This window comes from Cebidichthys violaceus, unplaced genomic scaffold, assembly GCF_023349555.1.
Source record: "Cebidichthys violaceus isolate CVI_PGR_0920_01 unplaced genomic scaffold, fCebVio1.0.p SCAF_37, whole genome shotgun sequence".
Classification (NCBI taxonomy): domain Eukaryota; kingdom Metazoa; phylum Chordata; class Actinopteri; order Perciformes; family Stichaeidae; genus Cebidichthys; species Cebidichthys violaceus.
The window spans coordinates 1,001,598-1,014,133 of NW_027176561.1; the positions used below are offsets into that span (position 1 = coordinate 1,001,598).

A 12,536-nucleotide genomic window follows, 5' to 3' on the forward strand; every position below is an offset into this window, starting at 1 on the left:
TGGAATTATATTATCATAACACTTTACATAAACAATGTCGGCAAAAACATTTTTATTTCACACTACTTTTACAGTACAAATAGTAGAGACCGGTTGGCAAATATCAGGTGTGCAAAGCCACGCTTTTACAACTGCTCCATGCAAAAGACAATTAAAGTATTATCTCTCTTTTTTTTAGCACTTAACACCAAATATAAAAATACTCTCACCATCAAGCAATTGAAACGAAACATTTCAATAGATGACATATTGCAGAATAACTTGACACATTGGGGGGGGAAATAAAGATTTATTCACATTAAATAACACTGGATCAAAAGTAGCATTTATACAGAGTGCATTTTGTCGTCCAAACTCCTAGCAAGCCCTCAGCGACTGATTGTTGAGCCAGGGCATCCTGCTTAAGCTTGCGTTGTGTAAGCAATCCACCCATGCGCCCATTCCCAAGCTCTGGTCCTGTAGGCAAGACACACAGCCCATTTGTTAGCAAAATGTACATCAACATCTGTTTGAATGTGTAAAAAAAACATAACACATCATGTCTGCCTTTGAGGTTGGATTTCTGACAAAACCACATCCAAGTAGGTGAGGAGGACTCTAAAAGGTGTAAAAACTTTAAAAGGGCTTAGGACAAATCAACATCATGTCTACAGTGTGGTGTTACTTGTCTGGGGTTTAGGTTGCAAAACAAAGTATTATAATAATGTTACTTTATCATTGAGGGAAGTGACAAATTGCCAGTACCAAAACATTTTACCACATTGATGATCATGAACTGAGTAAACAAATTTATCATTTAAAAATAGTCAAGCCCTAAGCACTACACCCCAACAATACAATTTAACAGTTCATATTCAAAATGAAATCTGTCAGGCCAGCTGTGATGAATACATACTTTTTCTAAACTTTTATTTTGTCATAAACTGACCGTTTCTATTTTAAATCTGAGCCTTTTGCAAAGCTTTAAGATTACTCAGAAGCATAAAGCCGTTATGTTGTCATCTAACAAGCTCACAAGAGCAACAAGAACTCTGTGGCCTTTATTCTCAGCCTGGAGTAAACTTTAGTTAGTGAGCACTACAGGTGTTTTAGAATAACAGTTATTTCTGGCCTCTTGGTCACAGCAACTTTAACCAATTCTCAGAAGAGTGATTTAATGCTCAGTTCCAACACCTGGCATGTTACACCTGCCTGATCTTATCAGGAGTACATGGGTGTGGCTAAAGCTAATGAGCAATCCAACTGAACACAGCAAACAAAGTATGTGGACAAAAGATCAGTTACACGGGTGTTGGTTACAATAACAATACACTCACAATTTCGTTGTGTGGGACTTTACTCATCGTCGCTGAACTTCCCTTTAATGTATGGCACATAATCCAGAACCAACCGCCAGTCTGTGAAGTGAATGAGCGCCACTCCACCAACTGTTCCCCAGGCCACCATATTTGGTACCCTAGATGAAAAAAAAAAATAAAGGGATTAAAAAAATTACGCATACAACCACTGTCAGAATAATATTTTTAAGTTTCAACATGCACACTTCCCCTAAGTCAATGCACAAAGTGACACAGAAATGGTGGTTGTGATTCACAAAAAGCTACTAAACTTAAAAAAAAGACAGATTTTTCTATCCTAGCAAATGTGCTATTTTCACAAGATCATAAACATTATTAATAATATAAATAATACTTTTATGGTTACTGACAAGAACCACATGAACTAGCTCGGACACTGGTTTAAATGAATGTGCATAGGCAAAAGGGTCAAATAATAGATAAAAAAGCTTATGATTCATAATAATAAAATGATTATCTTAACAAATTACTGTTAAACAGTCGCCATCTGAGTTTTTCCTCTGTGTGCACTTTGCAAGGTCAGTTATAGTGTTGTACTCTATAGTGTTTGTGGAAAAACAAACAGCTGTCAAGTTTAGTTAACTCTCATGAGTGGTCACTCATATGCCATCATATTTGAGGAAGATAATAAATGTTATATAAAACCACGTATCTCCTTTAACCATATTGACATTATAATATTTACTGTGATTTTACATCATTTAGAGGTTTATCAGACTAATAAACTGGTCAAATAGTTCATGAATTAATTGTGAGATGCTTCTAAGTTATCACAGGACTATGAGCACTTCAGTACTTTGAGATATTGAATATTAAAATAACTTTGATATGGTTAACTAGCTATGAAATCTCTGACATATGAGATAACATGATATTCAGATACAAATCTTTTCCGTGTCAGTGTAAACAAACGAACAACTAACCTACCGTTGGCTGTTCAATTATAGAAGACACAGTTCAGCATCTTTGGATATAGTAGCATTATGCTAACTAGCCCAGCTAGCTAACTGGGTGGGAAATAAACAAGCAGGCTAAGCTACTAAGCTAAGCGGGTCACCTAGAAGGACACAACCGTTGAGTAGCATTTTTAACATGACGGAAGCACTAAAAACAATATTTTTTAAAACAGTACTCCACCTCTGTTGGTGGTTTAACTTACCACGCCCTTAGAATAGTAATGTACTTGGCACCGACGAATTTATTCAGTATTTTTTGCACCATCCTGACCTTCTCTCAGTTGTAGTTCTCTACTCGTTGCAATGTTTTCTCGCGCTGATGGCCGTGAAGGACCCCTGGGCTGCCTTTTTTTATGCCTGTTAAAAATAAACGGGCTGCGTGCAGCCACAGCTACGGTTCATGTCAGGCCACCACTTCAAAGGTCTCCGTTTACAACAGAGCTGTTTTCAGGGACTGTGCTCTGTGTTGGGCAACCATGTTGTTATACGCAATATTGCAGTGCTGTGCGTGTTGACTTTGACAAATCAACTGGTTTTAATCATGTCTTGAATTTATTGTGGTGCCTTGGTTGCGTAATCATGAATCACAAACGCATTTGTGATCCCAAAAGGCTATTGACAATGGCAAATATGAACAAATTCATTTTCCGAACTACAATAAACCCTTTATTACAATGTTTTCCTTTATTTTCCTTTTTATGTATACAATATTCAAAAGCCAGACATTGGAAAAGGTATAATCTGTTATTAAAAATGGCACATTTATTGCTACATTACTGTTATATACAGGACAGTTCTCAACTATATATATTTATATATATAAAAAAAGAGAGAGAGAGAGAGAGAGAGATTGAGTGAGACACTGAGGACCCTGCAGGAGTCAACAGTGTCCTCACTCCCAAGATGTCAGGCTCTGTACCTGTGAATGTATTAACACTCAATAGTCTCCCCCTTTTTAGTTCAACAAAGATATGACAAAACTGTTGAAAGCAAGTGTTTTATTACTGCTTTCTTATACCAAAACAAGTTCAAGCCCGTCAACTTAACATTTTCCATTTTGTGTAATTTTCTGTTGACATCATGTGCTCCTGCAGTGGTCGGCTTGCTTTTTCTGCAGATTTCAAAACTGTGTCTATGTCAAGACTCGTTTTAAGAAATAAGGTTCCCCAAACATATCATTTGAGTATGTAGCTTGTAGGCTAATGGGATGCTCACAGAATACTAAATGACATCAAGTCAGATTTCCCCATTGAAACAAATCGGCAATATTCAGTACAATAATTGATCTTGAAATAATAAAAAGAAAAAACTTCAAATACAACCTTTTGAAAGAAGTGATTAGAACTTCTCAAAAAAAAGTCACTGTCAACGGCATCAAAGAGCTGGAAGAGGTGAAAATAGTCACTGGAGACTAAATATACTGAAAGTCACTGCAGCAAAGGGCTTGCACTCTGATATACAGAAATTTAAAATGCTCCAAGTCATTAGAGGTTCCAGCTACGACGGAAAATAAATCTCACTCCCTACATTGAAATTGAAGCAACACATACACTGAAACATGTTAATGTGCATCAAAAGCAGACAATCAGAGCCAAAAGCAGCATCTCTTGAACCCTGTACTGCCAAGCGATGGAGCAATATAGGGCAGATAGAAAGAAAACTCATGACCTGGACCCATGACCTTAACTAAAACAGCAGTTTGGACAATATAATCCAGTTGAATAATTAGAAAAAAGGGGAATAAAAACTAAACAAGATCTACGTAACATTTATTTATTTAACTAGATACACTGAAAGAAAATCTCTTTATACCATTTAAACTTCTTCCTGAAAATTGAAAAAAGCATTAGGAGAAGGGAGGGTGGGGGAATGAACAAGTACCTCTTTAATCTCCATGATAAATGAAATGATATGGTTCACAAAATAAAACTGTCTTAAATGAAAATACAAGTTCAGGCACTGATAAGGTATCACTCTCCCATCATGTCATCTTAAGTCTTGAGAATGAAAAGGCCACACTATTGATTTGTATAGGTCTTTTTCTTCATCTCTTTTTGTAGAAATTAAAAACACACAAAAATGCTCTACCTCCCATTAGTGATTACATGTTGGTAAAAACCATTCACAACATGACATGACATGGGAATAACGTCACAATAACACTGTTTTGTTCTCCGTATTATCCATTACCTTACACCCAGATACGGACGTCTGCCTCCAAAAACAAATGTGCAGGCTGCTATAAAGCGAGCTGCACACAGAGCCACTTGGTTGAGGGCAAACATTAGAAAGAATAAAAAAAAAAAAAAGGGTGAAATGAAAACTTGTATACGGTACTGACAAAAACCCAGGACTTTGAAAATGAAGGTGATCCACATTTGTATGGTAGCTACATTCAAAAACCAGTTGCATAATTACTGTTAGAGACAAAAATCTTCCCACATTTTTCCTCAGTGCCTCACTGCGTAAGTAAGAAAACTTCAACAGGACCGTGGCACAAACTCTGTCCACAAACCCCCAAATGGAAAGAAAAAAAAAATTCATCTGGGCAGCTGATGACGCGCTTTACAACTGAAACTGGAATAAAGGATACACCAAACGCCTTTTCATTTATCATCCGTTGACCCTTTTCCTCTGCCATCCCGGTTCAATTTTGAATTATTATTATTTTTTTTTTAACAATTTCATTTAAATGTCAAATATCCCCTTTTTCAGCTCATCTACAATACACTCTAAACTTCAAACTAATATTGCCATTTATGTAAAAAATCTACAATGTATAGACTAACAAAAAATATATATTTTTATATATATTTAATTTTGAAAAATGAAACATATCAGAGTAATGTATGAAGTGAATTTACACGTCACACTTCTCTCGGTAAGAAACGTGAGGACAAGCGTACTCAGGAGGAAGGTGAGGGGCTGTAAATCAGTGGGAATGCTCATTTAGGAAAAGAAAGCCTCCGTTACACGAAGGCTCGTCTGCTTCAAACAAATGCGGACTGATGAGATCCCTTCTTCAAAAAAGGAACCCAGATATTTTTATTTTTTTTTGTCTTTTACAGAACATCATTTAAGGGGAAAGAAAATTGAGCTGTTAAAGTCTGCTGGCATTGTCAGTAAACCATTTTAGGTAAGTAAGAGCACTAAGTGGTGCTGATCACTTAGCAAGCGTCTCAAATGGCTTTAATACGCGACTTCCGGGGAGTGAAATGCACAACAGGTCGACACCTAACCTTCAGTCTAAACCTGTACAACTGTGCTTTGTCTCGTCTAAGTATGCTTTAGTACGTAAAGCAGTACAAAAACCTGAACATGTGACAAGGGATTACTGGAGTAACACTAGAATTTGTAGTCAACAAATAGGAAGAACGGGTTTGTAGTTGACAGACTCTACCACTTGGATAATTCATAACTTCTATTCCAAGTCTCCAGACGCCGTGTGGGACGAGACCGGGCTCGGGTCAGAGACCGCCTCTAGGTCAGAGTTCCTGTCTTTCATGAGCTGCTTTTGAACTGTCGAGACCTTTGACCTTTCTGCCTTCCCTAAACATTTGCTGATAAGATCGGGGGAAAAGTCGCCGAATTTAGACAATTCAACTTCAACTATGGGCTTGGTTACATAACATATGTAAGACTGTACCATCACGCTGGGAATGACATACATTAAAAGTAACTGCTCATACACATAAGCAATCCCTCACAATAAATGTTCCTCACATGTAAAGCAATTTGCTTAAATGTCAAATAGAAAACATGTAACAATTAGGCACAAATCCTTGATTCAATTTGTGTTTGTTTAGGTCTCCTTTCTTTCACAAGAGCACCTCTCGGCAGTGTGTGAAGTCCCAATTTGTGGCAGGACAAAAAAGTACTCCGGTGTTCCATCGTCTTGTGGAAACCAAGAAGAAGATTTCTTTTTTTTTTTTACATGTATAAAACAAAGCAAAACTAAAAAAAGTTCTTCACATTTGAGCTTGTAGTCATGGTTGGGAGTGCGACAAACAGGCTGTGTCAGTTTTGGCAGTATGCATGTGTGTACGAGTGTGTGAATGTGCATCTTGAAACTTGAACGGACAATACACAGACATGTCCACATATACACACACACACACACTGGAGAATAATGGGTGGAAGAAATCTGTTAAGGCCACATCCTCTGACAGCCAAGGAAACACCACCAGATCTGCAAAAAGGAAGGACCACAAACATTATGTTGTAGTAATCCTGCATTATGAAGAAAGCAACAAAATAATGAGGATTACACTGAGCCCACTGACTCCTATGTGCTAGTGCATATTCATATTTTAAGCTAGAATCCTTAAAATCTTCCCAAAATCAAACCTCGTTTTTGATTCATGGTCCAGCAGTGCATTTACATTTAGTAATCGTTGTTTTTTTTTTTTTCCATGGTTTGTTGCTGGTTCCGCCTTCACCCACATGAGGGATTCAAGGGAAATTCCTGCTTTTGCAAACCAACTCCCGCTGCTGAACATTAAAAAGTATTCAACTGGCAACTGCCTGTGGAAGCAGCCACAGGAGTTTATAAATCGGCATTTTGCATCAGCTTAAAATATTTCAGGAGGTAATAGAGCGAAAAGAAGCAGCCGCAGCGATGAAGAGCTGCAGGCGACGAGCCGCATACCTCCTCATCAAGGTAACCAACTTTAACTGTGTCCTGCTGTTATGTGGGGAACTACATGCACATCATTAAACTAGATTGCCATTGCTTATGCTATGACGGAAAAAGACTAATTATTGACCTTATTTTTATTACTACAACCGTGTCGGTTTGTTTGGCTACTCTGGTTGTATTTTGCTGGTCAAGGAATGTTTGCTGCCCCAAGAATTCTGGGACTTGTAGTAATGAATCTCCCTTGCAGTTACCACCTGTAACCACATTTTAAGGATTTTAACTTTTAAGTAGCTGTGGGTAAAACAACATGTTTACATCCTAATAATCACTTCAGTAGCTGATTTTTTTTAAAGGCCTACCTGGTGTTACATGTGGCCAACTGGGTTGTGGCCATCTCCTCCCATACTAGGATGGCCTCCTGAGAGCTGCATGGCTGCTTCACCCACCACCCCAGACACCTTCTCTTCCTCACGGCGTTTTAAACATGCCGCCTTGGGGTTAAGGTTACGCTCTGACAGGAGGAAGGGAAAACAGAAACAGGCCCCCTCAGTATAAAAGAGTAACGGTGTGTTTAACAGAGGTAAGCAGAACTGTGCTTCCCATCCACGATGTGCTGCTGGCAGACTGACCTCTGACTTGCTGCTCTAAATTAAGGATGACATTGACAGCTTGGTGCAGGATGAGAAGTTTGGTCTGAGGTTTGTCGTGGCTGAGGTGCAGCTGGCACATCCTCCCAAGCTCCTTAAATGCCTCGTTGATGTCCCGTACCCTGAGGCGCTCGCGGGCATTGTTAGCCACTCGCCGCTCCTTCTCGCGTTCCATCTTCACCTCAGGTGGAAGGTCCTCGTCATCTTCCTCATCATCTAGACTACTTACAGATAAGAGAGCAAATAATGAAGCCACGGGCAGGAAGACATTTCAAGATAAACAATCAAACGCGTAGTGTGTTCGTGTGGCCGTATGAATGGCATTCAGCTACTTTAAGTTTAGCATGAAGAGCAGGGACTGCACACCCACTGTTGAGCTTTGTACTGAATGGACACTAAACATAGGAAGTGTGTTAAATGCAAACTGTAGAAAAGTGAATACTGGAAAAACATTATCCAAGAAGCAGCATCTCCCTCGAGATCATTTGATCATAAATGTTCTTAGTATTCTACACTGTGTGTGCTGCTGTGTTTAAAAGGTTTTAACAACAAATTACACAGTTAAAACAAAAAAAAGGGAAGGCATGATGAGCTGTAGTTTCCTGCACCTTTTTGGTCATCAAAAAATCTTTGTGTTTCCTATTGTAATGTTCAGGGCTACATTTTTTTTTGCCAAATACATTAAAAAAAATACATTTCCATTTCAAATTTCGCAGCATAACTAAAGAAATATTGAAAGTCAGTGATACATTTTAGAATTGTCATACATTTTTATTACAATGATTCTGCCAATCATGTGCTTTTAATTGATGTGTGGCAAGAAAGCCAGCAAAGCACAAGGAATTGACCCTCTATTGGAGAGACTTACTCATCTTTCTGGTCTGAAAGGCTAGCGAGCATCTGGAGGGTCAACGCCTCCTTTCTGAAAACGTGACATGAAGGGAAGGGGGATTTCAACACCGTTAAATGCCTGAGTCTGGGCGATCGGCGGGGCACACAGGACAGAAGCGATGACTCCGATTAATTACACCGCCTGACACGTCTAACTGCCGACAGGTGGAACCTTGCAGCAGATATTTCCAATATCAAATAGGTTCCTTCATATTTTCACACTCGGCAATCGTGTCAAGACAATCTCCACCTTTGTGGTAAAATAGTTTAGCCTTCTTTCATGCCGTTATATTTATATTTATATTTATATATATATATAAAAATATATAAAAATAAATATATATATATATATATATATATATATAAAAATATATAAAAATATATATATATAAATAAAAGTGAAGTTTTATAAAGTGGTTAAAACACAAATCCAGAGAACAAATACTAGAAAACCGAGTAAGGACCACCTTACCGTCGAAGGCGTGCTGCCTTGGAGTCCTTCTTTTCGTCATCAGATTTGTCTCCAACAGATGAGTTTTCATCGTCCTCTTTGTCTTCCCTTTTGATGTCTGAGCCGCTGGAGGAGTGCGTGGAGCGGGCCAAACCAGGGAGACCTAGGGACCAACGCAGAGATGTTAGGACGCTCCAAAGGAACCTCTCTAAGGAGGGGATGTAATACAACGGATGAACGTGGAAAGCTAATTTAGTTGAGCAGAGATCACGGAAGAATTCTCAATCGCATATCAGTGTGTATGTACACTCGTCGAATCATGAGCGAGTACCTGGGTATTGAAATCAAACATTTGGTTTTGTGGCGCTGCTAAATAAAAATGACATTCTATTGTGCAGTTTCACTAAACAACAACCGATGTGCTCTACTGTAAGTACCAAGATATCTAGTGGGACTTACTGGTGAAGCCTTCCGGTTGGCCGACTGGTGGTGTGGGTCCGGATGCGTGATGACCGTGCAGAAGAGTGCTGCTGGGAGGAAGGCCTGTGGGCTCCTCGTGTTTCCCTCCCTGCTGAGGAAGATGGAGAACCGTGAGGCGACGCTCACAAGGACAGACAAATCACAACGACACTCATAGAAAACACACTACAAACTGCGTTGGTCCAACTTTAAAGACCAACAGAATAACTTGACATGTGCTCAACTCTGTGAGAACAAATATGTACTAAATGATGGAGTGAATTCAAAATGTTTTACATGTTTGCCTACATTATTTATTGTTATTTAACTCACCAAAGAACATGCATCAAAATACAGTTTACTCCTATTTGCTTGTAATTTTACAATTTGTTACCAGCAGATGGCACAAATAATACCATGTTTGACATTTCTTGTTCCTCATGGAAACGTACTCATCACTAATGCAATTGTTATTTTCATAATTATTTCTTGCTAATAACAACAGAAATCTGATTTCTTCAAAAAGCTAATTTGGCGTGTAACATAAATACAGGATAAAATCAGGGTACCCTGTCAGTCAATGAATCAAAGTGTATTGCACTTGTTATGGTTCATGCAAGCCATGTTGCAAACAACATAAAATATCTTTATTGTAACCTCCATACTATTCTTCGGCAATGTCTGACGGAATAACATGTACTTCAATCTCCATTATTACCATCTCCTTGCAGAGTTTTCAGAAGTGTTGCCAGATATTACATTTGTTATAAAATAAACCGCAAAACACACAAATGAACACTTTAGTTTGCATCCTGCTTGACTCACCAGAGCAGGATGTCTGTTGCTGAGGGCAAGGCTTGCATTTGGGAAAGCTGGAGAGAGGCCCCCGAGGCCCCCGTTGTGTACAGCGGACAGCAGGCTGTGCATGTCGGGGGCGCCCTCTAGACCCTGACCCACAGCATGGCTACGCAGTACATGGATGGCCTCCTCCAAACGGTCCTCCATTTTACTCTGCTTTCAAAAACACAACAAGCACGCACTTTATCAATATGACAAAGCACAATCAAATTACAGGAAACAGCCTATAAATGCACAGTATGTCTTTGAAAAATACTTTGTCTTAACATATTCTCTCAGCCTTTTTATGCTTATTTCACAGTTAAGTTCAAACTCATTTTAAAACCCCTTTGATGCAGCAGAGAAACCTTTTCACATACCAGTGCGTGCGCTTGCCCTTCATAGTTGGGTGTGGTTGGTCTTTGCCACTGAGACTGAGCTCCTGCAGAGAGAAATATCGGGATAGTGTTTAGAGGGAAGTGTTGACTTTACAGCAGATGGCGCTGCAGACCCGTTTCTACGCTGAAGATCATTAAAAATGCACAGGATCATTCTTGCTCCAACAATTTCAAGTGATTCTTTTCTGTGTGCCAAAAACAAGGTTGCAATCAAACTGAACAAGTTAAATCAATTGGACTGATGTCAGTATTCTGTGGCAGAAATTGAAATATCATCCAAATTTGTGGTTGCATGAGTGAGAATAAAGCACAGGATAAAAACCACCTGATCGCAGTTTACCAACCTTCTGATTGGCACAATTTAATCAGCGGTTAGGTTGACATGAATCCTACATCAAAGCAAGATAGTACTTAAATGATGCAGGTAAAATAAAGACACGTTAAATAATGTGTTCATGAATATGCAGATTTCTTTATATCAGTGTTTAAAATGACACATTACGGTGGTGATTGGAGATTAAATGCCTTTAAGTGAATCGACATAACATATTAAAACCTTAAAATGTTGTCTGCTGATATACTGGGACTAATTATTTCACACTCATGTGATCAATATGTGAGAATCCAACTGTACCTGCAATAGCCTGAGGAGATCCAGGAGTAGATGGAGCGGAGGAGAAGTTATTACTGTTGTGGTCCGACGGGTAAATCTGAAAGAATTGATCAAAGGGCCCAACATTATTGATTTTCACTGCAATAGTGAACTAGTGCTGAGCAATGTGTCACCACAATAGATTTTTCTACATGACACAATGACTTCATTTTTTTCTGTTCTGGGTTAATTTGTCATAGATTTGCCAAAAAAATGTACTTGCACACTTTAAAAATTCAGAATCTAATTATTAGGTCCTGGTTTTGTCGTTACTGAGTTGCAACTTCGGCATATTTCACACTGGATATTCATCGGTTTTGAAAGAACAACCAAAATAACGCTCAACCACTGATGGAACTTTTTTTTGCATTTTTGCAATTTGCATTCACATTCTCACACTCTCACACTCTCACACACACACACACACACACACACACACACACACACACACACACACACACACACACACACACACACACACACACACACACACACACACACACACACACACACACACACACACACACACAATTTTCCCTTGAGAGGAAATAAAACAAAATGACTGTATTAGTTTCATTGCCCAGCACTAATTTGAAAAACCAAATAAACACAAAATAACTCACTGAGGCAAGAGCCTTCCCAATTTCATCTCCTGAACTGCCAGCTGTGGTGCCTCGGTTGGCTGCAGAGACAAAAGAAATCACAAAGTCAGATAACCCGATTATTTGTTTTTGAGACAGAAAAAATAATCGAATGGCCATGAGACAGACTCTTCCAAGATACTCGTGTGATAAGTTGATTTCTTAAAAGCTCCGTACCCATGATGCCTTCTCCGTTGATGGCGGGAGTGTGGTTGTAGGTGGTGGGGGCTGAGTGGAAGCCGTTGACTTCGCTGCCGTGCAGAGGATAGTTCTGTGGGGACAGAGGCAGGGGTTGACGCTTCTGGAAAGGGAATACAAGTAGCTTCATAAGGCACAAGCCCCTCACAGAGCGCTAAACAAAATGTGAGAAATGCTTCATGAAGGAAGATTCATTTATTCATTATTATTAACCACTCAACCTTATAAAGTACCTTACATGTTAACAGATATTTTAATTCACGCATCTCAAATGATATGTGGTTTTATTAATAGAGAAGGAGCTGTTACTTCTGAAGAACAGATGCTAAACTCTGCCCTCAATGAAAAGCTAGCCCTTCAAGTTTACCACATAATTTCCTTACAAGCAACATTAGAAGATACGAGCCAT

The 12,536-nt window shown here is 39.0% G+C and overlaps 2 protein-coding genes across 9 annotated transcripts in view; both read right to left on the reverse strand.

The window, feature by feature from the left end:
• Window positions 1–37: 37 nt before the first annotated feature.
• Window positions 38–2,644, reverse strand: LOC137884219 (cytochrome b-c1 complex subunit 10-like). The gene is made up of 3 exons (XM_068725941.1): window positions 2,518–2,644; window positions 1,317–1,456; window positions 38–456 (listed from the first exon to the last, which is right to left on the reverse strand). Exons 1-2 carry the CDS (start codon window positions 2,577–2,579, stop codon window positions 1,336–1,338), a joined length of 183 nt encoding a protein of 60 aa, XP_068582042.1. The 5' UTR covers window positions 2,580–2,644; the 3' UTR covers window positions 38–456; window positions 1,317–1,335.
• A 330-nt stretch (window positions 2,645–2,974) lies between these two features.
• tcf3b (transcription factor 3b) overlaps window positions 2,975–12,536 on the reverse strand; it is a 29,056-nt gene continuing 19,494 nt past the window's right edge. For 3 of the 8 annotated variants that reach the window (XM_068726039.1, XM_068726037.1, XM_068726035.1), the window contains exons 11-21: window positions 12,107–12,230; window positions 11,912–11,970; window positions 11,271–11,346; window positions 10,619–10,680; window positions 10,227–10,415; window positions 9,402–9,513; window positions 8,964–9,105; window positions 8,469–8,522; window positions 7,583–7,824; window positions 7,313–7,464; window positions 2,975–6,503 (exon numbers count right to left, since the gene is read on the reverse strand). In XM_068726039.1, coding sequence (XP_068582140.1) covers window positions 7,319–7,464; window positions 7,583–7,824; window positions 8,469–8,522; window positions 8,964–9,105; window positions 9,402–9,513; window positions 10,227–10,415; window positions 10,619–10,680; window positions 11,271–11,346; window positions 11,912–11,970; window positions 12,107–12,230 — 1,206 coding nt within the window. In that variant the 3' untranslated portion in view covers window positions 2,975–6,503; window positions 7,313–7,318. The remainder of the gene's footprint in view (window positions 6,504–7,312; window positions 7,465–7,582; window positions 7,825–8,468; window positions 8,523–8,963; window positions 9,106–9,401; window positions 9,514–10,226; window positions 10,416–10,618; window positions 10,681–11,270; window positions 11,347–11,911; window positions 11,971–12,106; window positions 12,231–12,536) is intronic. The other 5 variants (XM_068726036.1, XM_068726034.1, XM_068726040.1 and 2 more) reach the window with 4 other exon arrangements.